At 57.7% G+C, this 23,830-nt stretch overlaps 10 protein-coding genes across 10 annotated transcripts; 3 read left to right on the top strand and 7 right to left on the bottom strand.

Moving 5' to 3' along the window:
- Positions 1 to 488: 488 nt before the first annotated feature.
- On the bottom strand, positions 489 to 4,695 carry MKK02DRAFT_34699 (uncharacterized protein; the record flags this gene model as incomplete). The annotated part of the gene is made up of 4 exons (XM_053088995.1): positions 489 to 704; positions 760 to 919; positions 969 to 1,402; positions 1,447 to 4,695. 4 exons carry the CDS (start codon positions 4,693 to 4,695, stop codon positions 489 to 491), a joined length of 4,059 nt encoding a protein of 1,352 aa, XP_052943836.1.
- Positions 4,696 to 5,545: 850 nt separating this feature from the next.
- MKK02DRAFT_17718 (uncharacterized protein) lies at positions 5,546 to 9,068 on the bottom strand (the record flags this gene model as incomplete). Its single annotated transcript, XM_053085828.1, has 7 exons — positions 5,546 to 5,782; positions 5,831 to 7,013; positions 7,057 to 7,508; positions 7,551 to 7,664; positions 7,699 to 8,723; positions 8,769 to 8,884; positions 8,965 to 9,068. 7 exons carry the CDS (start codon positions 9,066 to 9,068, stop codon positions 5,546 to 5,548), a joined length of 3,231 nt encoding a protein of 1,076 aa, XP_052943835.1.
- A 2,069-nt stretch (positions 9,069 to 11,137) lies between these two features.
- MKK02DRAFT_38728 (uncharacterized protein) lies at positions 11,138 to 11,642 on the bottom strand (the record flags this gene model as incomplete). Its single annotated transcript, XM_053090249.1, has 4 exons — positions 11,138 to 11,215; positions 11,295 to 11,399; positions 11,482 to 11,547; positions 11,604 to 11,642. The coding sequence occupies 4 exons, from the start codon at positions 11,640 to 11,642 to the stop codon at positions 11,138 to 11,140; spliced, it is 288 nt and encodes a 95-aa protein (XP_052943834.1).
- A 369-nt stretch (positions 11,643 to 12,011) lies between these two features.
- MKK02DRAFT_18250 (uncharacterized protein) lies at positions 12,012 to 13,264 on the top strand (the record flags this gene model as incomplete). The annotated part of the gene is made up of 8 exons (XM_053085916.1): positions 12,012 to 12,066; positions 12,116 to 12,191; positions 12,253 to 12,413; positions 12,468 to 12,483; positions 12,531 to 12,800; positions 12,856 to 12,947; positions 13,011 to 13,078; positions 13,160 to 13,264. 8 exons carry the CDS (start codon positions 12,012 to 12,014, stop codon positions 13,262 to 13,264), a joined length of 843 nt encoding a protein of 280 aa, XP_052943833.1.
- Positions 13,265 to 13,548: 284 nt separating this feature from the next.
- Positions 13,549 to 14,295, top strand: MKK02DRAFT_38726 (uncharacterized protein; the record flags this gene model as incomplete). The annotated part of the gene is made up of 1 exon (XM_053090248.1): positions 13,549 to 14,295. One exon carries the CDS (start codon positions 13,549 to 13,551, stop codon positions 14,293 to 14,295), a length of 747 nt encoding a protein of 248 aa, XP_052943832.1.
- An 821-nt stretch (positions 14,296 to 15,116) lies between these two features.
- On the bottom strand, positions 15,117 to 17,133 carry MKK02DRAFT_38725 (uncharacterized protein; the record flags this gene model as incomplete). Its single annotated transcript, XM_053090247.1, has 4 exons — positions 15,117 to 15,533; positions 15,580 to 16,089; positions 16,137 to 16,443; positions 16,517 to 17,133. 4 exons carry the CDS (start codon positions 17,131 to 17,133, stop codon positions 15,117 to 15,119), a joined length of 1,851 nt encoding a protein of 616 aa, XP_052943831.1.
- Positions 17,134 to 17,503: 370 nt separating this feature from the next.
- Positions 17,504 to 18,950, bottom strand: MKK02DRAFT_38724 (aspartic peptidase domain-containing protein; the record flags this gene model as incomplete). The annotated part of the gene is made up of 9 exons (XM_053090246.1): positions 17,504 to 17,563; positions 17,610 to 17,639; positions 17,686 to 17,782; positions 17,836 to 17,999; positions 18,063 to 18,240; positions 18,291 to 18,321; positions 18,379 to 18,506; positions 18,566 to 18,810; positions 18,858 to 18,950. 9 exons carry the CDS (start codon positions 18,948 to 18,950, stop codon positions 17,504 to 17,506), a joined length of 1,026 nt encoding a protein of 341 aa, XP_052943830.1.
- A 112-nt stretch (positions 18,951 to 19,062) lies between these two features.
- MKK02DRAFT_38723 (uncharacterized protein) lies at positions 19,063 to 19,598 on the bottom strand (the record flags this gene model as incomplete). Its single annotated transcript, XM_053090245.1, has 2 exons — positions 19,063 to 19,170; positions 19,212 to 19,598. The coding sequence occupies 2 exons, from the start codon at positions 19,596 to 19,598 to the stop codon at positions 19,063 to 19,065; spliced, it is 495 nt and encodes a 164-aa protein (XP_052943829.1).
- Positions 19,599 to 20,036: 438 nt separating this feature from the next.
- On the bottom strand, positions 20,037 to 20,482 carry MKK02DRAFT_28764 (uncharacterized protein; the record flags this gene model as incomplete). The annotated part of the gene is made up of 3 exons (XM_053087641.1): positions 20,037 to 20,183; positions 20,239 to 20,268; positions 20,351 to 20,482. The coding sequence occupies 3 exons, from the start codon at positions 20,480 to 20,482 to the stop codon at positions 20,037 to 20,039; spliced, it is 309 nt and encodes a 102-aa protein (XP_052943828.1).
- A 1,277-nt stretch (positions 20,483 to 21,759) lies between these two features.
- On the top strand, positions 21,760 to 23,523 carry MKK02DRAFT_38722 (uncharacterized protein; the record flags this gene model as incomplete). The annotated part of the gene is made up of 6 exons (XM_053090244.1): positions 21,760 to 21,930; positions 21,976 to 22,268; positions 22,312 to 22,740; positions 22,784 to 22,994; positions 23,029 to 23,322; positions 23,368 to 23,523. The coding sequence occupies 6 exons, from the start codon at positions 21,760 to 21,762 to the stop codon at positions 23,521 to 23,523; spliced, it is 1,554 nt and encodes a 517-aa protein (XP_052943827.1).
- Positions 23,524 to 23,830: the final 307 nt, after the last annotated feature.

Below are 23,830 nucleotides of genomic sequence, written 5' to 3'. Positions count from 1 at the left end.
CGCCCCGGGGTGATTGTCGTGGGTCGGTCAAGAGTGGATGATTAAGCAGTAGTTATAAAGGGGGACTTCCGTGGAGTTTCAGCTGATGACTGATCTTAGGAATGGTTGATTGATAAGAAGGACGCGAAGCAACCCGGCGGCCACCCCTTTGCCCTTTGCATGACCTTGCTGAGAGTATCTACTCTATTGAGCTGACCGAGGGAGGACCACGAGGGCGGCGGGCGGTATTGATCTGAGTAAGCCGGATGCGAATCAATCGTTACGGCAGAGCGATTGGGTTTTACCAGATCTCGGCCATCGGGCACAGGATCGTACCGGCCGCCGAAGCCACGGCTCGGACCGCGGAGCGGACTTTGCTCGAGGCAGGTCAGATTGTCAGAGTCCGTACAACGGCTCTTCAAAGACTAATAGATGCCATGCATTCCTAACCTATCTCATGCTTGATCCGACAACAAGAACACTGAGCCCAAATACCCCTCTTCGCCTAGCTATATGGGCGCCCCCTCCCAGAAGTTGGTCCCGTGCGTCGTCTCCTTGATGATCTTACTCCTGATCGTCCAGTCACCAAAGTGCTCTCCGTCCTCCCTCTCGACCGAGTATCGCTTGATGAGGCCGCCAAGAATATCGAGGATTTCAGGCTCGGTCACGGATGATTTGAAGGGCTTGGATAGTCGGTCACCCTTGTGGGAGCCACCAAGCATCATCTGTAGAGTTAGCTTGGTCCACATGGAGACCGGTTGAGAGAAGGGGAAGACATACAAGGTAGCTTCCTGGTGCTTTACCGACAAGAGCAATCTCGGCGTTCCACGGTCTGGCACACCCGTTAGGGCATCCGGTCATCCGCATGATGAGCGAGTCCTTGCGGAGCCCATTGTCCTCCATGATCTTCTCGACCTTGTCGACGAGGAGAGGAAGGTATCTGGACATCAGCTAAATTCTCCACCACAAGCCGAAAGCAGATGACTTGCCGCTCAGCCTCGGCCATGGCCAGACCACAAGTCGGCAGAGCGACACACGAGCTACTGCTCAACCTCAATCCCGAGTGATCCACCTGATCCAGCCCCCACTTCTTCAACAACCGCTTCATCTCCTCCAACTGATCTTGTGGTACATCCGCCAAGATCAAGTGCTGGTTGGCCGTCAGGCGGAAGTCGCCCTGGTGGACCTTGGCAATCTCGGCGAGACCCGACTTGAACTGATGCCGCGCATTGTCCTCGACACGGCCGTTCTCGATGAACATGGTGAAGTGCCACTTGCCATCGTGGCCCTGGATCCATCCGAACTCGTCGAGATTGGAGTCGAACGTGAAGGGGCGGGCTGGCTCGAGAGGCTTGCCCATCCGGCGCTCAACGTCCGCGACGAAGTTCTTGAGGCCCATGCGGTCGACAGTGTACTTCAGACGCTGGCTGTCAGCGCAGTCCCCGCGACTGAAGAGTAAAGACTTACTGCGTTCTTGCGGTCGGCACGGTTCCCATTATCCCTCTGTGTCAACATGATCTTCTCCGCCACTAAGCATCCATCCTCTGCCGTCACGAAACCGATAATGTCACCGAGACGGGGGTACGTCTTCTTGTTGGAATGGGTGACACCCATACCACCACCGACCGTGACGTTGTACCCAACGACCTTGTCATTCTCGACGATGGCGATGAATCCAAGATCGTTGGTGAAAATGTCGACCGCATTGTCTGGGGGGACAGCAACGGCGATCTTGAACTTTCGGGGAAGGTAGGTCGGGCCGTAGAGGGGCTCAAACTCCTGCACGGCATCGCCTCCGACCTTCTTTTTGTCCAGCCAGATCTCGTGATACGCCGAGGTACTGGGCAAGAGGTGGTCCGAGACGGCGATACAGAAGTCGTAGACCGTCTGGTGGATGAGGGAGAGGTGGGGGTTGACCGAGCACTGGATGTTCCGGTTGACATCACCGCAGGCAGCGATGGTGTCGAGCAGACTCCGGTTGATGGCCTGCATAGCAGGTTTGAGGTGCTTTTTGACGATACCGTGGAACTGGAAGGTCTGACGGGTGGTGAGTTTGAAGGTGGAGTTGCCGTGCTCGTCGGCGATACGGTTCATCTGACCCCACTGGGTAGGGGTGCAGACACCACCGGGCATCCGGCACCGGATCATGAATGAGTAGGCGGGCTCGAGACCCTGGGCCTTGAGCGAGTCCCGGATGTCCCGGTCGTCCTGCATGTAGGTCCCGTGGAACTTGGTCAACTGGGCGTCGGAAGCTCCGATTGCGCCAGTCGACTTGTCCTCGAGACCTTCCAGGATGGTACCGCGCAGGTAGTCTGACGCGATCTTGATGTGCTCATTCGCGACCGTCTCCTCCGCCACCTCGGTCACCTCGACGCTGTCCACGCCGAGTGCGCGCCAGAGACCCGCCTCGAAGGGCTTGTAACCGGTAAGGTATCCGTCCGGGTCCGAGTCATCTCCGAGACCGAGGGGGTGAAGTTCTGCGGTGCCAAGGTTCATCACTTTGGGGAAAATGTCCTTGGCCGCCTTGTTGTAGTAGATGTAGTCCTCCTTGCGGGGCCAGTAGTTGGAGTCACCCATACCAAAGACGGTGACCTTGGTTTCGGCGAGTTTCTCCTTGGCCGCGTTGGCGTCCACCTTGCCGAGAGCTTTGAGGAACTCTCGGCCGTTCTGGGGCGCCTCACCCTGACCGGCTGTAGAGGTGATGATGAGGACGTTCTTCTCGGCGGCGAGGGTGTCGACGATAGATTGTGCGATCTCATCGAGGATACGGATGGAGGCGGCAACACCACGCATCTTTGCCCGACCGACAAGACGCTTGGCGACCTTCTCGGCGTTTCCGCCGTCCGAGGCGACGAGGACGAGGAGGCCTGGGCCGTCCAGCGAGTTGACGAGCGCGTCGTACGCCTTGCGTGCCTTCTCCTTGCGCGCAGCAACGACGTCCTCGCCGACCGATGTACCGACCGCCTCAATCTTGGGGGTAGCGAGGGTGAGCTGGGAGAGGTGGGATTGGCGGTCGAGGAACTCGGAGAGAGCAGTTTTGATGTGAGGGCTGTCGAGTGTGAACTTCTTACTCTCCTCCAAGGACGGGTTCCAGCGGAACATGGGCCACCAACCGCCCGATACCGCCCGCTTGGTCTCCCTGAGCCTCTCGAGAGGGCCGACGCGCTCGACCGAGTCGACATCGCTAGACAAGACCTCGCCGTCCTCGCGCTCACCCCATGGGAGGTAGGCGAGCACAAGACCAGGTCCGTCATATGCCTCGGCCTCGCGCATGGCGTTGATGACACCAGCATAGTCGGCGTAGACCGCGACGGACGACACGTAGACGTCTCCCATATTGAGGGCGTACAGAGCGAGATCCTTCTTTCGGTCCTTACCGGCTTGGGGCTTGGCGTTGGGGGAAAAGGGGGAGGGGGCGGTCTCGTAAACGAGGAGGTTGATGTCGAGACCGGAAGCGAGAGCGTGGTGGAGACCGGATGATGCGAGGTCGTGCGCCCACGAGTTGGAAATGACGATCCAGAGTGCGCGCTTCTCCCAGTGTCCCGCCTGGCCAAGCGCCTTGATCTCCTTCTCTTCGGCAGATCCGCCGAGCACACTCTCAACCTTCTTTCCTGCAGCGACAGCTCCGGCGCCGTCACGAGCAATCAGCCAAGCAGAGACCGCCTCGTGTACCTCTGGCTTGGTCTGGCCCTTGACAAGCGCCATTGCCAGCTCGACCAGCCGAGCCCGATCCCGGCGAAGAGCGACGGCCTTACCGAAGGCGTACAGCGGGGAGGTCGACTCGCTCTCCGACAGCTGCTTGGGATCGTTGAGGATCTCGAGCGGGGAGGGTGTGTCGGAGAGAAGGGTGGTGTAAGACTTTTCGGGGGTGGGGATGGAGATTGAGGAAGATGGGATGGAGGGGGCGGTAACGGGGGAACCGATACGAGCGACCTGCTGCATTGATTTGATAGCACCAGAGACGTCGCCGCCCGAGCCGACCAGGACCGATCGGACGTTGCACGCCAGTCCGTCCAGCGCATCGACGACGCCAGACCAGGCCTGGCCGAATTTGCCACTTCCGCCCTCGACCACTACGACCTCTTCCGCCTTTTGCGAGACATATCGCAGCTTGTCCTCGGGAAGAGGGGATGCGAGGGATATGTTGATGACGTTCTCGGCGTCGATGGAGTAGGGGAGGAAGTTGACGACGACGGTGGAAGATTCCGATGCCTGGTGGGAGAAGGGCTTCTGGACCCGCCGGGTCACCTTGAGGAGGGACAAGCTGATCGACTCGTACGACTTGGCAATGTGGTCCTCGGGTGTGGCCTCTGCCAATCCGTTGAGGTCGGGAGCAGATGTAGACAGCCACTCCGAGATGTCCGCCTCGACGACCGATCCCGAAACATCCGCCACATAGTGGTAGACCACGACCTTCTCGTCTTTGGCCAGCTTGAGCGCGAGGAGAGCATGGTCATACGCCTCCTGCGCCGATCGCGAGATGATAGCGGCGAACTTCTCGACGCGGGGGTTGGCAAGCGACTCCGCGCCAAGGACGTGGATGATGGAGCCGGCGGGCGGGGTGGGGAGGGACGGCAGGAAGGTCGAGTTGGTGAACAGCTGAGATGGCCCAGGGAGGGGAAGGTAGGGGTTGAGCTTGGTCACCGATGGTGCCGAGTCGATCGGGTGGGTGTAGGAGGGGAGGGGCAGCTTGGTGAGTGCGGTAGTGAGCGACATGGTCTGTGGGTCAGTATTGCCGCCGTTTCAATGAAGACGAGCCACTCACGATCTGAAAAGTGGGGTGTGGCGAAGAGAGAGAGGAGAGAGGACGATGTAAGGGTTGCGCTGTTGCAGGGATATCTGCGCGCCTTTTGAGGGTTGTGTAGAGGGATAGAGGTAGATGACAAGATGCTCGATCTCGATGCTATGAACTTTCACTCTGCTCTTGACAGCCAATCGGTGACCTGTTGTTGGCTGCAGCAGCGATCACGTCTTCAAGCGCAACTTTGGCCAGAATTCCGAACAGCATGCCGTAAAGATTTAAAGCTAAAGCGTGATCGGCCCGGATACATCCGGAGCGGTAGGATTAGGACCAGCAGCTGTCCAGCTGTCAGCATGTCAGTGCCACTGCAGTGCCGAGTTACTGGCTGACTGCGACTCGTGCTTCATACGAGTATACATTCCTTCTTCGGTTTGCCTTCTCGCTACCTACAAATTTCCCCCTCTTCGTTTCAAGATCGCTCGCACAAGAGACCCGCCCGCAAAGGCCCGACATCTATAAAGGTAAAAAACAGGAGACGCAAGAAGGAGGTGATATCGGGCTAGCTAGATTGGGTGGGGGTAGATGAGGTAGATGCTAATTGATGGTAGAGGGTGTGTGTGTGGTATGGGTAATAAACAAGTTACAGTATGGTTTGCAGTCAAGGGAAGAGAAGGAGAACCGAAAGCCCGAGAGTTGTAGCTTGAGAAGTGGACCGATACGTCGTCCGTCGTCCTGGTCTGTCGTGGGGGTTCGTTATTGACAACTAGTGTGGTAGGTAGGAGCCGTAGATGATGAGGATGATGCAGATGGGATGACGAGGGTGAATCACTTGGCGACCAGATTTATAGTCGACCAGTTGAGTTCGCGTGCCTCTTCAAACATCGCCTCGACGTCCGCATCGCACCGGAGCGAGATCTCGTCCCCTTCCGCGTCGAGCCACTTGATGAGTAGTGGAGCGGCCGATTCGGGTCCCGAGATGCGGAAGAGCCGGATTTTCTTGGCGATCTTTTGATGCAGCATAGGATAGGTGATCTCGGATGGGACACCAAGGGAGAATTGGCACTAGCTGATCAGCACAATCCCTTCTGACTATTTGGTTGCAAGACTTACTTCGCCACATTTGACCCTGATGAGAATAGCTGACCCGCCGCCGATGCCGCCCATACCCAAGTCCCCACTCCCGTGCCTCTCAACCTGGACTGAACCCCGCAGCTCGCTAGCATTGTTGGCGTAGGGAGTAGCCGGACTGGGTCCCGAGCTAGACTCGGACGTCTCGGTGGATTGGCTCTCGCTGGACGAGCGCTTGCCTCCGCCCGAGGTCCGGTTGCCCTGATACTGCCCGCCGACAAGAGTGGACGAGCTCGACATGCCGACCGAGTCGGTATAGTCGTACTCGGCCGTGCCGGGGAGGATAGGGGTGTGTCCTGATGACGGTGATGGCCCGACATGAGGTTGTTGGAAGACATTGGGGGAGGATGCGGAGCGGTTCCGGAGAAGAGAGCCGGGGTAGGGGACGGTAGGTGGGATACCCTGTGATGGAGCCCGGGCCATCATACCTCGCTGCGAGGGGTAGCGTTGCGAGTATGTGGCGGTGTGATCCGACCCTTCGTCCACCTCTTCCGAGGGACCGAGGCGGGAGGTGCTCATATTCCGATTGATACTGCCTCGAGGGGCGGCATGACCGAAGCTCGCCTCTGACGCAGCCGACATGGACGACTGTGCCGACACCATGCGTGGCATGGGTGGCATCTGAGGTTGTTGCCCCTGCTGCCGCCACTGCGTCATGGAGGGTCCGTTCTGGTCCTCCGTCATCGCCCGTGCCCGAAGTTCCGCATGGTTCTGAGGTGGCATGCCCTGCTGGGACTGTACCCGCCGACCAGCATTGGTGACGGTGGGGTAGTATCCGTGGATGGTCGAGCTACCGCTCATGCTGGGTGTCGTACGACCGCTCCGGAAACCGAGGTCGTCATCGTCGTCCTCGGCGAATTGGCCGCCGTGCCCAGGCAGCGGTGGTGGGAACTGGAAGGGAGGAGCTTCGACCGCCGGCGTGGGTGGAGCCCATTGGGAGCTAGGGAACTGGGATGATGCCGACATGCGACCGTTATTCCGTTCCCGTTCCGTCCGTATCTCGTCCTGCTTTCTCCGGTCCAGCTCGGCCAGCTCCATAACCTTGTCTGCCCACTTCTTGAGTGTGTCGTCCGACTTGCCCGTCATGACAAAGTAGTCCTCGACGTCCTCCGCGTAGCCGCTGGGATGACGATGTGGAACGGTCCAAGCGATAGTAAGCTTACCACTTGACATGTCTGCGGGTCAGCCAGGTTCTTCTTCTTGGGCACGGTCCAGACTCACCAGTCGTAGGCACAACGGTCGCTCGGTTGATATTGCAAACGAATATCCGCCCCTTGAGCGCCAGCCTCTTTGGCTCCTGCACGGTATTACTCCTCCCCTTGGTCTTGCGCAGCGCCGACTTGGTGTTCTTCTCCTTCCGGTCCGGCGTCACCTCCTTGCAGCACAGCATCATCTTTTCAAACAAAAAGACGTGGTAGTCGCGTGGTTGGTCCGCCTTGGTGACGGTAAAGTGCTCATCGAGGAAGAGCTCGCCGAATTTTACCACATCGTGTCCCTTCCAATCCTCGACGCGGCCGAGCAGGTCGTTGACGATCTGAAGCTTGGCTTGCTTGTCCGTCATGTCGTTGATCTGCATGGCGACTCGGCGGATGGCAGCTGCGCCTTCTTCCAGCTCGGCACGGTGGGGGTAGTCGTGCTTGGCAGTGGTGTTGAGGATAGCCTGGAATCAGCTCTAGTCCACACAGACTGGGGATGGACCGACATCGAGGAGAAGCTGATACTTGGTGATCCGCTGAATAGGCTTGATCATGAACGCCTGCAGCTCGCGCTCCGGGTGGAGACACGGCCGGTCGGCCTCGCCTAATTCTTGCCCACGCTGGCCATCAGCCCTGCCCCTTGCGCTGACTCACGAGTAGATTTGGCATCTGCTCATTGACGATCTGCATCGCCAACAGGTAGTTGGCGCAGTACGGACCATACACCGCAAATTCGTTCTCGCTGGTAACGAACGGCAGTCCCCATCTTCCCTCTGCCCATGCCCGGGGTCCCGATGACTGCTCGACCGGCTCATACTCCGTCTCGAGCTTGATGAGGAATTTCCGGTGAAATTCGAGGATTTTGTTGAGGTTGCAAAAGATGGCAAAGCACCGGTCGGTCGAGATGAGTTGGGCGTCGACCATCTCCTGCGAGCACCGCACGACGATCTCCAGTTCCTGCACATACGACTTTTCCGACGAAACGAGCTCCTCGACGGATTTGAACGCGTTCGCATCGGCCGACGAGTTGCTCTGCCGCATCGCCTCCGGTGTGGATTCCGCGTGGATGTGTACACCGCCGTTCATCGTCGCCGCCATACTCGCGAGTGCCGCCGCTCCGCCGACGTTTCCGGTGACATTACCGCCGAGCGTGAATGGGACGTCAAATGATGGCTTGACAAAGTGCCCGTGATGTGACGAGCCGGCCGTATGTGGCGTGATGGGCGATTCCTCGGCCATGGCCGATAGAGGTAGATTGTTGAGCATCGTCTCGACCGTGTTGAGCACCTTCAACAGCCCCGTCGAATCGTACGTCTCTGCATCCTCCCCCGTCGTCTTCCCCCAAAGCTCATGCAGCGCCCATGACTCGCCATGCCATCTCCCTTCTTCTGCTCGCTGCTTCATCGCCATGCTGAAGATCGCAATGTACTTTTGGCAAGTCTTTGCGTTCTCTGGCCGTTTCGCCCAGTTCTTTATCCCTTGCCTGTCTGGTGCGGTGATAAAGTTGGGGAAATCGTAGACGATTTGACGGGGTGCGGGGAGGTCGGCGTAGACGCCAGAGGTAGGGTCGACAAAGGATGGGATAAGGAGGTTGTACAGGTGACAGAGGGAAGAGCCGAGTCGAAGAACATGGCACATGTGCGAGACGATGTCCAGGCGCTCGGCGTCTGGTGGCATTTCTGACGCATCAGCTCATCCTCGAACAGGCGGGTGGATGGACATACCGAGAAACCCCGCAAAGTCCTCTACTCCGCCTAGTCGTCTCTTAAGTTGACTACATATTTGGTATAATGAGCGATTTGAGGAGAGAGCGGCTGTTTTTATCGCCAGGGCGTTTTGACTGGATACGTCAGCGCAAGTCCCCGCGTTTGATGAAGCCTTGAGCGACATGCGATCAGTGGCGGTGAGAGTAAGACTCACGGATTTGATGGCATTTGGATGGTCTGCATGTCGAGAGGAGGGAGTGATGATTGCTGGCTAAGTGATCCAACGCGTTTGCGCGAAATGGAACCAGGTCCAGACATGATAATGGGAGATGGGCGGTGGTTGCATGAGCTTAGCCTCGGTGGCTAAGGCGAATGCGTGGGTACGAAGGAGGGCCGAGTGGGCGCGTGTGGTCGTGCTGTCGTTGACAAGGGACACGTTTTGAGGGTAGGTAGGTAAGGGTTGCGGGAGATAAAGGAGGGTGAAGGGGTGGACGCTAAGGAGGCCCGTGATTGATTGATGGGTCGAAAGGGAGGGTAGGATATTGCCTTTATAGTGATGGTCGGCGGAAGAAGCGTGACGGTGTACGCAGATGAGTGACAGATGGAATGTAACGATGGTCTGGGCATGATCAGCGTTCCATACCAAAAGAGGTTGCGTGATGGCGTCGGAATGCTCCTCCCGGTCCCCCAAAGTTTCCAAGCTAGCAGACTATGGTTTGCAGATAGCATTGGGCGCCGAGAAGGCTGTGTGTGCCAACTCACTTCTAAATTTCAATATCTCCCCGCTCGGACCACCTGATCCCTATGCCACCCTCGAGATCTCCGAGCAATCGAGCCGCTCTGAAACTGGATCTACAGCCTATTCTCCCTCGGGAATGAGGAGTGCCTTGCAATGTGACTGCGCAGGCCAGATCGGTCTGGATGCGTCTGCTGGAATCGCCCTGGTGCCTGATTCAGACGCCAGGATACAGTGACCCGGTCCGCGGGCTGCAGCGCAAGCGAGGCCGGTACAAGGCGGATGTAGCGTTGGACGGGCCTGGACTCGGCAGCGCAGCCGAGATGTCGAATGGGAGGAGGTAACGGTGGAGGTGGAGGGGTTGAGAGGTACAGGCGAGAAACGGCGCCGACTGGGGAGCCGACCGTGTTCGTGCCTGGATACGAAGGTGGAGTGAGACGCGCTTGCGGATGGCGGCGCCGAGGTGGTGCCGATGGATAGGGAAGGAGGTGTCGGAGGAGTCCGAAGAAGACAACAAAGAGGTAGGAGGAGGAAGAAGTCGAAGGTTGAACGAAGAAGGGGTGCGCGGCGGAGGTCGAGGGTAGCGGTCCGAGGGTCCAGCAGGGACCGCGTAGGAGTACAGAGGGAGAACGGGGGGTAGCGGCGTTGCCTGTTGATATCTCGTCCAAAGAATGGGACGATGAAGGAGTAGGACGGGGCTGGTGATCTGTCGCGCCTGGGCTGTTGTTGATGATGTGACTACCACGAGCGAGAGTGGTGAAGTGAGAGTGGCGACAGAGTGAGGCGGAACCGGGTGGCTTGTGCGGGTGTTTCAGATGTAAAGTTGAGGGTCCCGAGCTAGCTTGTCGACCGCGAAATGGGGTCGCGAGCTAGTTGACAGCGATGTGACGGTTGGACAGGGATAGGACTTGGTCTATGCAGCAGCTGTGCAGTGGCGAGAGAAGCAGTGTCCGCGTGATGTCGATCCGTCAAAGGACCTCTGATCGAGGGACCTTTGGATATTTGCTGGGTTTGCGTTTGGAGAGCACGGTTGCACGCGCCGTAAACCCGAAAAGGCGCCACTGGGGTAAAGGAGGGAGAGGACGTCCGGTCCAGCCTTTGCCTCTCAGATAGGATGTAGCGGGCGATCGCGGGTGGCACCAGCGTCGAGAGTAACGATAGATGTGATGAAACAGAAGCACAAGCAAGCAGAACAGCAGTGAGTGACTCTCAGAGCTCAAACCCCCTTGTTCTTCGGCGAGGGAGGAGGAAATGTTTAGCGTTAAAGAAAGCGCCACTGTTTGAATACGATTTGCTGCTTTGGGAAATTCCGGAGATTAGTACGAGGGATCGACAGCGGACAAGACTGGGACCCAGACAAGCGAAGATATAAGCTCGGAGCATGTGTGACGGCCAGGAACAGCATCCGAGCAGTAGCAGAGGAATCAATCAGGATGCAGCGCAGCATCGTCTGTAATCGACAGCGAGGTTTGCACAGTCAGTAGCTGCTCGATGCTGAAGGCGGCTGGTACCATCCGCAATCGAGATCCGCAAGCTGTGTCGTAACCGCAGCATTCCTCTGCGGAAGAGATCTTCAGCGTCGATTGGGGACAGCTTCATGCCGAGGGTGATGAACCTGCTAAAGAACGCCCTGCCGCCGCGATTCCGCTAGCTACATCTCCTCCCATCGAGACAGCTCCATCTCCTTTGCCAGCCTCGGCTTGACATACGGGTCAAAGGTCTTCCAGTACTGCCCAGGTCAATGCCAGCTATCGCACCATCGGTCCGAGCGCGCATGATATCTCGATCGACGGCTAGGGAGAACATACCGGGTTATTCAGGTGATACTGCTGGCTAGACTCTTGCTCATACCGCTCCACAATGCAGAACTTGGTAGCGTCCTTTGGGTCCTGCATGACGTGCCAGTCAAGCGTCTACACGGGTCAGCTCCCCTCCGCCAACTTACTATAAGCTGGTCTTAATGCCGGACATCCCGCAAGTCCGCATCAGACTTACTTCTCTGTCTTTCCGGTACACTTCAGCAGCTTCGATCAGCTTCGCCTTGACCTCTTCGACGGTGTCCTGGGCGTGAGCTGTGGGTCGCATCAGGCATCGATGAGTGGGTAAAATCTGCGTACAGGCTTTGATTGAAGGTGGACGACGATTGTGTAGACCATGTTGCAAGTTCTTTAATCAGGGTGGTTGAGAGGCAGTGGTCAATAGACTCGCAACAACAGCAGTATATATCAGATAGCAGGACAAAGGAAGACGACCCTCCCGCAGCCTTCAGCTTCACCTCTGCTCGTCGCGTCTTTCTTTGGAACCCCACGGCGGCCGACCATAACCGCGTTCCTCATTCCGGCATCCTCCATACCCGAACTTTCCGGACGGAGCTCAGCCTTGCCTTGCCTTGTCTTGTCTTGGGCCTTACCTGTGCCCTTCCATCTCGACTTCACTACCCTCTTCATCCCCCCTTCATCGTCAGACTGACCTTGAGACAGAGCCCCTTGAGTAAAACGCAACCGAACACGACAGCGACGACCGCAATGGACACCTTCCAGAAAGACCTATTCAAGGGCAAAGTCCTCTTCTGTACCGGAGGTGAGCGTCTCCGTGACTCGGGTCCTCGGTCACGCACTGACCCTTGCAGGCAGGTCAGGGATATGCTACACTATCACAGAGCAGATGATGCGTCTCGGATGCTCTGCTGCGATTGTTGGGCGAGAGTAGGTCTCCAGTCTTTGACGGAATAGGCCTCTCGAAGGGAATTTCAAGCTGAACCTTCAGCGCCAAGGGCCTGGAAGAGTCCGCTAGGGCGCTCGAGAAGTCTTCGGGCGGTAAGGGAAGGTGCATCGCTACTTCTGCCGATGTCCGAGACCCGTCTCAGGTCGGACGGGCGGTTGAAGCTACAATCAAAGAGTTTGGGAAGATCGACTTTGTCATCTGCGGTGAGCTGGCCTGATTATGATTATGCTGGCTCCAAACTATAGCTGACCAGACAGGCGCTGCTGGAAACTTGTACGTCCCTACTTCATCTTTACTGCTGTCTCTTTGCTAATCTTCAGCCTCGCACCCATCTCTACCCTCTCCGCCAACGCCTTCCGAACCGTGATCGAGATCGACCTTCTCGGGACATACCACACCATCAAGTCTACTCTCGCGCACGTTCGCAAGTCTCAGGGGAGCTACATCCACATCTCGGCGACGCTACACTACCGCGGAGTGCCTTTCCAGCCGCATGTGGCCGCTGCGAAGGCGGGGGTGGACGCGCTGAGTCAAGCACTGGCGGTAGAGGAGGGGCCGAGGGGCGTCAGAAGCAACGTGATTGCGCCTGGGTGAGCGGGGACGTCTTTGAAGTGGGCACGTGGATGGGCGAGCTGACTATAATAGACCTATCGGGGACACGGAGGGCATGTCGAGACTTACGCCTAAAGGGTCAAACGTGGAGGCCCAGATCCCTCTCGGACGCATGGGCAAGAAAGGTACATCAGCTTGCTCCTCCGTATCAAGTGATAGTCAGGGTAATGCATGGCTGATACCATCAGAGGATATCGCTCAAGCCGCCACGTTCCTCTTCTCCCCAGCTGGATCATGGATCACCGGCTCAGTAATGGTATGTCTGACCTATCTGCCCTCTCTCCGAGCTCTCCCTCTTTCTTCGCAGCCACGACGGGAGCTGTGGCTGATGTTTCAGGTGGTCGATGGAGGCGAGAGCCACATCAGGGCTCCGATGCTGCCGTATCCCTCTTCGGTGCTCGACCCAGACAGCGTCAAGAATCTCGTCAAGGCGCGCATGTAACGAGGATTGCTGAAATCTGGAATTTGGAATGTATGAACAGTTGCTGTCTCCTCACCTCTCCTCTGGTCCTTCTTCACTTCCGCATGCTTGGAATATCGATCAGACAGCGTAGCGTGAGGTATGACTACCGTAACGCCCCTGCGCTGCACTGCAGCGGATCACCATATTAGATCACGTGCGCCCGGCTGCATACGTAATCTGCTCGCAAGCGCCAAATTCCTCTCGCGGCGCTTTTCGATCTGCCCTTCCACCTCTCTCTCCTCCACCATCCACCACTTAGCACCATGTTCAGAAACGCAGTAGCCAGCTCTTCCAAGCTCACCCTCGGCGTAGCTGTCCCTCGAGCTGCCGCTCGCCAGTCGTCAGGCTTCGCGACGTCCGCTCGGGTCACCTTTGCCCGTTCCCCTTCCCGCTCAGATGAATCCTCCACCACTACCACCCTCCGCGAAACTTTCCCCAACCTTGCTGCTCTGACACCCACCCCCGCCGCCACATCCACCTCATCCGTCCGCCCACCCCGCTCACCCACATCCGTCCCTGGCGGATCCCGCATCCCCACCATCTCCTCCCTCTCACCAACGCGCGCCCCCTCTCCCCCTAAATACCGGTGGGACCCTCTTCCTACCACCGACGACACGCCCTCCACCCACACACTCACCGTCATGTCCACCCGCAACAACCTCCTTCTCACCCTATCGGACCGCCAAGGCCCGCTCTTCCCGACCATCACCGGCGGGACGGGGAAAACCTTCAAGAATGCCGCTCGGTCAGGCTATGAGGCGGCGCACCAGGCCGCACTAAAGATGTTTGAAAAGATGAAGGAGGTGTCGAGAGAGGCGCCCGTACGCGGAAGCAGAGGCATTCAGATCCGGCTGGCGTATAAGGGGTTTCAGGGTCAGGGGGCCGAGGCGTTTTCGCAGGCTCTGGGCGGGAATGAGGGGGGAGATGTGAGGAAGATGATCGTCAAGGTGGAAGATAGGACAGGGGTCAAGATTGGAGGTACGAGGGCAAGGAAGCCAAGGAGGTTGTAAGATGAAGAAAAAAGATTGTGAGTTGAATGTGCTTGCCTCACCCCGCTCGAGGCTGAAGCTGACCGGATAGGTATCCAAGCTCATCGATGTATCGCGCCTCGCTCCATGGTATCGTCGCAGTACTGATATACTCATCTCTTCGGCCGTCACCCTGCTCACCACCCACCAGGGCCCAGCAATTTTCAATTTCGCCTTACTCCCCCTACCCATGCCTCTACTTCTCATCTCATTACATCCTCGCCTCCCCTTCCTCCCCTCACCCTTCATCCCCCCGTGCCCTGCACACTGGCTCTTTCGAAGCCCCTCCCATCGCTATCACCGATTCGAGGGGTCAAAAAGCAGCCCAAAGCGACCCAAAAGCCGAAACCGTCTAACGGCGGCTGTCCTTATTTATTCCTCTTGACCGACATCTCTACCGGTCGGGAGGTATGCTTAAAGGATACACCACCTCCATCTCCAACTAGATTGATATATACAGTAAATGCATGCGAATGGACTCTGCTACAAACTCGGGCGTGCGGAACTACAAAGGCGGAAGGAAAACATGGAGACATGGGACACTAATCTACTGCTAATCTACTTGACGCTAACTACCGTACAAGGTCGTGTCGAGCTAATCTATGAAGTCGTGCGGATCGTGGCTGGGTGGCGGTCGTACAGTGGAGTGGTGTAACGGGTATGTTACTTTTGGGTGGTCTCGACAGACTAGTCGAAATGGGAAGGGAGCGGAGTGTATGCGTACAATGGGGAAAGCGAAATCGAAGTGGACCGGGCGGGAAGGGAAGCTAACAAAGGTGACCGAGCCGGATTGAGGGAACGAGCTAAGCGGGCCGGGGCGCCTTGCCCTTACCCGCACCAGCGACAGTCTTTGCCGAACCCAGAGGCGCCTTCGCCTTTGTACCGGCGACGGAGACGAGAGGGATGTCTTCTTTGTCCCCCTTGCCACTGTTGCGCTTGAGCAGCTTGCCGGCGCCGGGGGTACCTTTGGACTTGGCGGACGATTTGCGGACGTGGCGCTTCGGCACGGCGTTCTCGTCCGGCTCGCTGGCGAGGTTGATGAGGTCCTCGACGATGGCTTCGCTGCTGGTGTCGGCCTTGGAAGGAGTGACACCAGCGTCTGGGGTGGCTGGGCGAAGAAGGTCGAACTTGGAGCTCGTGAAGGGGCATTGGGAGATCTCCTTGACCGCCGGGTCTGCGTGAGGAGGAGTGTTGACCTTGATGGTGAGGGGACTGAGACCCTGAAATGTCAGCGCGAGCGATACAAGCAGACACCAGCTCACTTACGCTGGAAGGGGCAAACTTCTCAAACAGGTTGTCGATGGTCATGTGCGGGGCATCGTCGCTGCGGTCCGATGAGGGCGTGTACCGATTCTCCGAAGACGGGGGTGCTCGAGGAGTAGCCTGATTGGCCGGTGTCTTCATCCTCCAGTTGACGCTAGCGTCTGCCTTGCTATTGGCCAGGATAGCCTTGGCAGCGCGGACCTCCTCCTCGGTAGGTGGTACCCCGGCGGATTTGGGCGGGACGGGAATGGGGATGGCAACCTCGACGCGCTGGATGCCCTCGCCGGAAGCGTTGCGAGGCGCAACATACGTCCTGGTATCGCTTGAGGTCCTCTGCGCGGCGTCGATGGATGGGGCGGTCATCGAGAGGGAGCGCTTACGAGCCATCTCGAACATCGGACGAGGGACCGCGTGAGCTGCGGTCTCGACGATCGACTCGAGAGGTCGGTTGATCTGCATGCTGCTCATCTGGGCGCGAAGGACCTCGGACGGGGTGCGCTTGCTGTCGGGCTTCTGGTGTGTCAGCGCGATACTGCGAAGAGAAGGTCCGCAAAACTGACCATCGGCTTGGAGCTGTAAATTATAGGTGGCTGAACGGTCTCAGGCCTCTTGTACGCCTCGATGCCGGCCGCGCTGGACGGGAGGTGTGTCATGTCGATGTGCTGCTGATAGGGAAGACGCGAGGGAGGTCGACCCATACCGTGGTAGACCGCCGGAGGCGGTTGACGCTCAGTGTAGTTTTGGTTGGTAGAGGGATGGGGAACGAGAAGATCCGCCGTGTCCGAGCTGGTCTTGGCGCCGTTCTCGTGTAGGTTGAAGGTTGCAGGATTGAACATGGCCTCGTCTGGGATGTGAGAGTCGACTCCACTACAACGTCAGCATGTGCCCAATGCGGGAGTTCCAGAAGGACGGAGGAGGAGGAGGAGGAGAGGAAGCTCACCTGGGATTGCGCGCATAAGGAAGGTTGGCCTGTCCATGCAGCGTAGGGACGGAGCGGATGACGATCGGCTCGATCAGCCTTGGCGGGTTCTGCCTCCGCAGCTGCTCCTTCCTCCACTCGGTAAGCTGGACTGGCTTGGAGGCAACTTTGGGAGCGGGAGGAGTGGTAGGATCTCGCGGGTCGCGGATGGTGATCGCTTTGCCTCGGCTCGCGGTGGACTGCGAGTGTGCACTGGACGCCTTGATGGGGGATCCTTCAGCCTCGAGGGCCTGCTGGAGGAGGAGCCGCCTACGATGAACGAAGGGGACACCGCGGGGGAGAAGAATGTCGGTTGGCTCAGACGTGGAGGAGGTAGTGATGTCGTAGCTGTGATCGCCGTCGCCGGGGTTGAAGGGGGAGGATGAGCCATACGCGTCATGCATGGAGGTGACGGGGGACGCTGGAGTGGGCTCGGGCGCGATGCGCTTACGTGGTTCATCGGCGGCGGGGGCGACGGGGGAGGAAGGTTGAGTAGTAGGTTTGCTGACCTTCTTCTTGCCGTTGTCGACAGCCGAGGCGGGAGCGGGAGGGGCGGTGGCGGCTACAGACCTGAAGAGCGCGTTGAAGATGCTGCTCATGATGCCGAGTGGGAGGTATGGGACAGAAGAAGGGGGAAGGGTGGAAGCAATGTAAAAGAAGGTAAGGGGAAGTACAGCTAACTTCTCTACTCTACCAAGAGTCTGCTCTCTCATGTGAGCTATACGAGAGAAGAGGGGGACTGAGGTGACTGTTGGAATGGTCTATGCTAACTTGTAGTAAATGGTCATTCGCGCAAGAAGAAGGTAGAAGTATGGATGAGAGATGAAAAGAGGGAGATCGGGTGGTACTTATACCCGGTCAGACGCACAGACCTTCCTTTTTCAGGAACGGGGGTGCGGATGAGTCAACTGCATCTGAAACCGCCCCAAACTGCCCAAAGCGGCAACTCTCTACCCTATCCTGCTACATCTATGGCTTCAATCGCCATATCTGCACACCCCCAGTCTGGGTATTGACAGCATGATACACCTGACTGTCAGCTGTGACCTCGAATTATAAGGTTCAGTCAACTCACATTGACCAGGAAGGCATCCCCGAGGATCCACTGCGTCGTCAGCCAGCCACTCGAGCAGGTGGCGAAGGATGCCCACATTGCTGTTGCCGGGTATCTTTTGTATCCTCGGCTCGCAATACACACCAGTACCATTGCCAGCGAACGGCGTCCCAGCCAAGTCGATCTCTGGACCACTAGACATGGTCAGTAAAGGCTATGCTCATCGCTGAGACGTACTAGAACCTACACGAGGTCTTTCCATGGCACCGGGAACGCCACGCCGCCAAATGTGAATGACAGTGCCTCCGCTACATTCCCTCGACCCTTACAGGGGATCATCGCGGTCTTGAGTTGAGGATGCATTGGGACTTCGGGTTCCTGCACCAGAGCTTTCAGTATCCACTCGTATTTCTGTCAATCGTCAGTACTGGCTTGCAGTGAGACCAGGGAGCACGAGATATCAAGGCCACGTACCGAATCAGGAACGACAATATTGGAGGTCCCAGTATCCAGCAGCATTCCGCTATTGGTGATGAGCGAGTCCTTGACGGGCTGACCCATGATGGCAAAGCTGTCCAAGGTGACATTGTACTTTGTCCCGCCGCCTTTCCGCTGCGGCAAGTCGACGTGAAATGCGCTATCGCCGTACGTTCTGGGGGTGTCAGCACCGCCAACAATAATATGAAGCATGTGACAACGCACGATTTCAAGGCGTTACCGAATATAACCTCGCCTGTCGTGTCAGCAGATAGTCGTCATCGCTCATCACACCGACTGGAGCGGGACTTACTGTCTCCCTCCCCTTGCCGCTGCAATCTCAGTCCCACCCAAGGATCATCTACCAGTCCATCGCTCAGCATACGGGACATGGGCGTAGTCGTCTCGATTCTGTCCACCATGGCGAGCCCGAACATTCCGCTACTCAAGTCAGTCTGGTCTTTTACATTGTTGTGAAACTGAAAGCTCGCCTGAATGACTTCCCGTGCGCAGTCAACTCATCCCCGACGTCCGTCGCCGCCGCCATCGCCATATTCTGCATCTTGTACGGGCCAAATTCCATCGTGGTATTCACCAGACAGCCCTTGAATCCGCCGGTCTTGTAAGAGGTCTGGTATGGTGTACACTGCTCCGGATTGGACGCGAGGGCGCCGACCATCCCTCCTGAGATACAGTCCGCGCAGGCCTTGTCTGCGGCCCAGAAGGTGTAGGAGCCCGTATCAACCTGAATATAGTTAGCGTCATACAGACTGGAAATGAAGATATACTCACGAGCATGGGTACAACTTTGCCCTCTTGGCCGAGCTTGACGTCGATTGTGTATACCCAGGCGTCAACCCCCTTGAGAGCAAGGTCAGTAGGCATCGCCGCGGCTGGAGGGACTGTCTTCGAAGTCGGACCGGACACTGTACTTGATGAGTCAGTTGCGGAGGCCGGCGACCCGGATGAGGAGCTTGTGACTGGTTGGTTCGGAACATTAGGCAGCCCTGTCGAGGATGAGCTGCTGGTAAGGCTGGGACCGACCCCGCCACTTGAGGTCGTAGTATCGCCATTTGGTAGACCAGTCGAAGAAGCCAAGGGAGTACTGCTCGATGCTCCTTCTACCGCATGGATTCCCCCACCTACACCCGAGCTCGGCGTCACAGTCACATACACCTTCACTGTTGTATATATCGTTCCGCCGCCAGCCGCCGGTGCGTCCTGTAACGATGTGCTCCCAAGGTCTGATGGAGGCACATCAGTCGCACTAGGCTGGACATATATCGTCGTCTTTACCGTAGAGTAGATGGTCCCTCCGCCCTGCTGACCAGCAGGAGCGACAGAGGATGTAGGTATGGTGTCTTGTAGATTCCGCTTCTTGCCCGCTTGGATGTCGTGATGGACTGAGGGACGAGACGGAGAGAGACCGAGGTGCCGCCGCTCTAAGAGGTGCTCCGAGAGCCGGCATTTGGTCAGCTTGATGGATGCAGAGGTGGCGAAGGGGAGAAGGAGGAGCAAGTAGCGCAGCCACATTTTGGGTGAGTCTCGTACGCGCGGTCGTCAGGTACAGGTCAGTAGAGCGCAGACGTTCTGGGACCTTGAGGGCTATTGGTGGACATGCAGGTCGGCTGAGGTGTACTCGAGCAGATAGGGTGCCACTGGACTATGGACATACCCCGGCACGCTCACGCACGGGAACAAGGCAGCCGAGCGAAACAAGAAAAGCTGAAAGCCACACAAGTCAGAGAACAAAGGTCCTTTGATGTCCTGCCCCGACAGCAGGGCTGAGGGGGTGTCAGTGGTAAAGGATGAGCGAGTAACAGCGTATGTATCAGAGAGAGTATGCAAGCGTCGCGACCGTGCATTGTTCGGGTCTGTAACACATGGACAGCTGCGTCTGCATGGCCTACATGGATCAGCGGGATCCGCGTGCCATCAACCTTGCGATCCGGACTCACTTTAAAAGCAAGCTCATGGTCCGGTCGTCCCCCAACCCGCTCTCGCCTCAGAGCCAGTATACATCATCCTCGTAGTCAGGCTCCGGAGGTACGCCTCTTTTCCGCTCGCGGCCCTAACCAGCCTTCCCGGGGTGGGGGCTGTTTGTCTCTTATCCGACTGCTAGGAGGTCAAGTCCCGCTGTAGATCACTTGCTTTTCGATGAAGAAGGACTCACCTCGTCGCCGCCTCCCTCCTCCTGAGGCTCCTGCCCATAGCCGCCGCGAGGGCGACACAGAGTTATCATGAATAGTTAGATGCAGGGACGCCCAGACTGGCAGCATACCCACCAGGGACAGATCGAGATGGGTGGTTCTGACCGAGCTCAAGAGATCCATGGCCACAGGTATAGGTGCGGCCATCGAAGTAACTAAGAGCAGGAGGACGAGTTCGACCAGGTGATACCGGAGCAGCTGGACCATTTTGGTTAAAATTGAAAGCTGACTCGGCGGACGGATAGGTTTGAGTACGAGTACAGATGCGGTCAGCGGTGAGAAGCGATGAGCGATACAATGAACAGCTGGTCTCGAGATCAGACAAAGAGCATGGTCCAAGGTACCGGTCAGCCCGCTCCTTTGTCCCGGCGGCATCCCGTTGACGAAGCGTTAGAAAGGGCGACACGTCGGCGGTACGTAGCGTCGTTCCTCCCGGATCCACCTTCTATGGCAAATGTCGAACGTGGTGGCAGAATGCTGCAAGGTCTTGTATTGGGGGAGGGTAGCAGAGTAGAGATGCCAGGAGTGAGCGCTTTCCACCCAGCCCCCGAAGTCCCGGAGGCAATTAGTGCCTCGGCTAAACTCGGATAAATGCTCTCACATCCAACCTAAAGCTAGTGATAGTGGGCATGTCGTCTCAGAGCAAGATTGAGTAATGTCTGTGGATCGCAAGCGATTCGGTGGTGGCTGCGCGCGACGGCAATCATTGCGACTGTAGCAACCCGCTCGAATCACTCCAGCTGAGAGCTCATTGACAAGGAATGTGGCGGTGAAGTCCTTACGGCAGAGCGCGTGGTTCCCGCCACTCAGTCAGGCACGGGGACCATTCTGAACCTTAATTTTAGGTCCAAGCCAGAAGAACAGGAACTCGGCACAAACTGGCCGAACCAGGAACAAAAAGACGGGCAGCCAAGTCGACGGTCCGCAGCTCTCCTAACTGCCTAGATAGTTGGCGAGATCATGTCTCTCTCTTCATAGCTTCATACTGCCCGTGGGCCGTGACACTTGTCCGTAGTCGATAGGCCGGCCGTTAGTCCCCCCGGTGAGAGGGCACCCCGAAACTTGTTTCATCGCTAGGCACCGCCCTGTCCGTCTCGACTCTCCATCGGCCGTCCGCGTCGTTCCTGGTCGATCCGTCCCCGTGCTATACATCGAAATCCCCTTCACAACAGCGATACAGGCACCGATCCTCTCACAGCAGCCCCTCGTGGCTGTGAGAATCTGACAGGCCTCACGGATCGCGGTCTTATTCTCCTGGTGGGCCTCGCCTGAGACATTGCCGAGTCAGGCACTATTCGCCAGCAACACGGTCAGGGCATGCCACGGTCGTCTTGAGCGTGGCCACAAGTCCCCATCAACCGATCCTCACCCACACGGCCGTCTTTCAGCAGTACTTTGGGTCAGGCTCGGTCGATATGAGGAGAACACAGGCAGCCGGTCCGCCTGCGCTGGAAGGACCTTCGTCATCCTCCACCGTTCCCACCATGGCTTCCCTGCGAGAGGGTTCGCGTCTGGCGCAGGCGGGAGATCATACTCAAGATGACGAGCCCCAGACGAGGCAGGCGCTAGTCAGGAAGGCAATGGCGGGTTTGCAGCGCTTCAAGCAGAGCTGGAAGTCAGTCATGCTGCTGAAGGCTGGCGTCGGGTTGGGTCAGGTATGTCAAGTGGTCAACTTTGCGCTATTCGTCTGACCCCATCAGGTCTTGGTACTCATCGTACTCCTCATTCTCGCGACTTCCCTCCCCTCACCACTCTTTCCATCGCAGAAGCAGTCTCAGCCGTCCGACGCGTGCTCTCATCCTGGGCTCTTTCAAGCTTGGATGGGCGTGCAGATCGTGCGCCTGACGGTATGCTGGAGCGTTAGCTGCTGGATGTTGATACGGACTGAGCGACGGCGGCGAAGACGGCGAGAAGAGCGCGAGGCGGAGGAAAGGGAAGAAGCACGTCTGGCTGGCCCGGATTCTGCGCAGGGGCCAACGTCCGTACAGCAGAGGTACGTGTGGCAGAAGCACCGAGAGTACTAAGCTGACCGTCAGTGGTGTCGAAGTCCGACACAACCAGAATTCCTTCTCCTCTCGCACCGCCCCCTCCCTTGTCCACTCCACGTCGTCCACTTCCACCCTTCTCAACACGCTCGTCTCCGCCCCTTCCACCCCACGGCCCAATCAGGCATCCACGTCCCGGCTAGACCTGACGTGCGTACTAGAGCTGGAGAGCATCACAGATCAAGACGAGATCAGTCTGGCCGACGGGACCAAGACGCGAGATGGGAGTCTGGCGCTCCCTCGGGACTCGGTCGACATGCTCGCTCCGCCTGCTGCGGTGCAGGCACGGGAGGTGCGAGAACGGCAGAGTATGCGAAGTCTTCGCCAAGCTAGGGGGATGCTGAATGGAGCGTCTGGGGCAGAGTCTGTCGATGCGCCAGCGAGGGGTCTATCGGGATGGCTAGATAAGCACGCATTGAAGTGGGTTGTCCAGCATCTTTGCTCAGGTCAAGCTGATAAGCAGCATCTCCCGCTCACTAGGCGTTATATCCACCATTCTCTTCCTCCTCGGCAACATCCTCCTCTTCTATCCACCGCCCTCTAGCTACTCGTGCTACTCAGCCAGCCCAACACTCTGGTGGGGAGTCCTCACCGTGACCGCCGTCGGCTGGGTTCTACTTCTTCAGGTATTCTTTGTGGTTGTCATTGTTGGTCTCGGGGGCGCTGTCGTCTTGGTAAGTCTCACATCCATGCCAGCTGACAGTATAGCACGCCCTGCAGCGTCTTGGCGTCATGCCCGCTCCAGCCGAACCCGAAGCGCCCCGTGCGGCCCAGCCCGACCCCCTCACCTCCGCAGAGCTGGACCAGCTGAAAATGGTCTGCTACCTACCCGAAAACTCCCTGATATCCGCCACTCGTCTGCCCCTTCCTCCTGTCTACCTCACACCACATCAGTCGACATGTGCCATCTGCCAGGAGAACTTTGAGGAACCACAAGAAGGACGAACGATCTTGCTCAAGGCGGACAAGTTGCGTCAGCTGGGATGTTCGCACGTCTACCACGTGAGTCCTTCTGCTGTCGCCTCGCAGTGCGAGCTAACGGGTCAGATGGACTGTATCGATCAGTGGCTACTAAAGGGATCGGGCAACTGTCCGTCCTGCAATGCCCCGGTCCGGCCTTCACTCCCCCCTGTACCGGCCACAGCGCCCAGCACGCCCCGAATGAGCAGGGGATGGCGGAGTAATCATACGAGTCCTGTGTAATTCTTGTATATATCGTATATAGTTTGGGTCTTCGCGGGAGCCAGGGTCTATAGTTCGTAGGTCTTGCCAGATACATGGGCAATACACCCAAAGCGCGAAGGCTGCAGCCCAAGTCGGCAATCATTAATCAGTCGCGTCTACCATTGCACGAGGAACGATGACGAAACGCCTGCCTTGCCTTTGCCCCGCTTGTTTCGTCCCTCTCCTACATCCCCAGATCTCCTCATGATGCCTTCACCGTTGGACTCATAGGCTGCACTTCACACTACAGCCGTCGTCGTCTGGGAAGCGCGGCTCGACCAGCTAC

Source organism: Dioszegia hungarica (genome assembly GCF_025882075.1).
Source record: "Dioszegia hungarica strain PDD-24b-2 chromosome Unknown MKK02contig_16, whole genome shotgun sequence".
NCBI classification, from domain to species: Eukaryota; Fungi; Basidiomycota; class Tremellomycetes; order Tremellales; family Bulleribasidiaceae; genus Dioszegia; species Dioszegia hungarica.
Note: the sequence above shows the minus strand (reverse complement) of the source record. Positions and strands in the feature narration are given on the sequence as shown.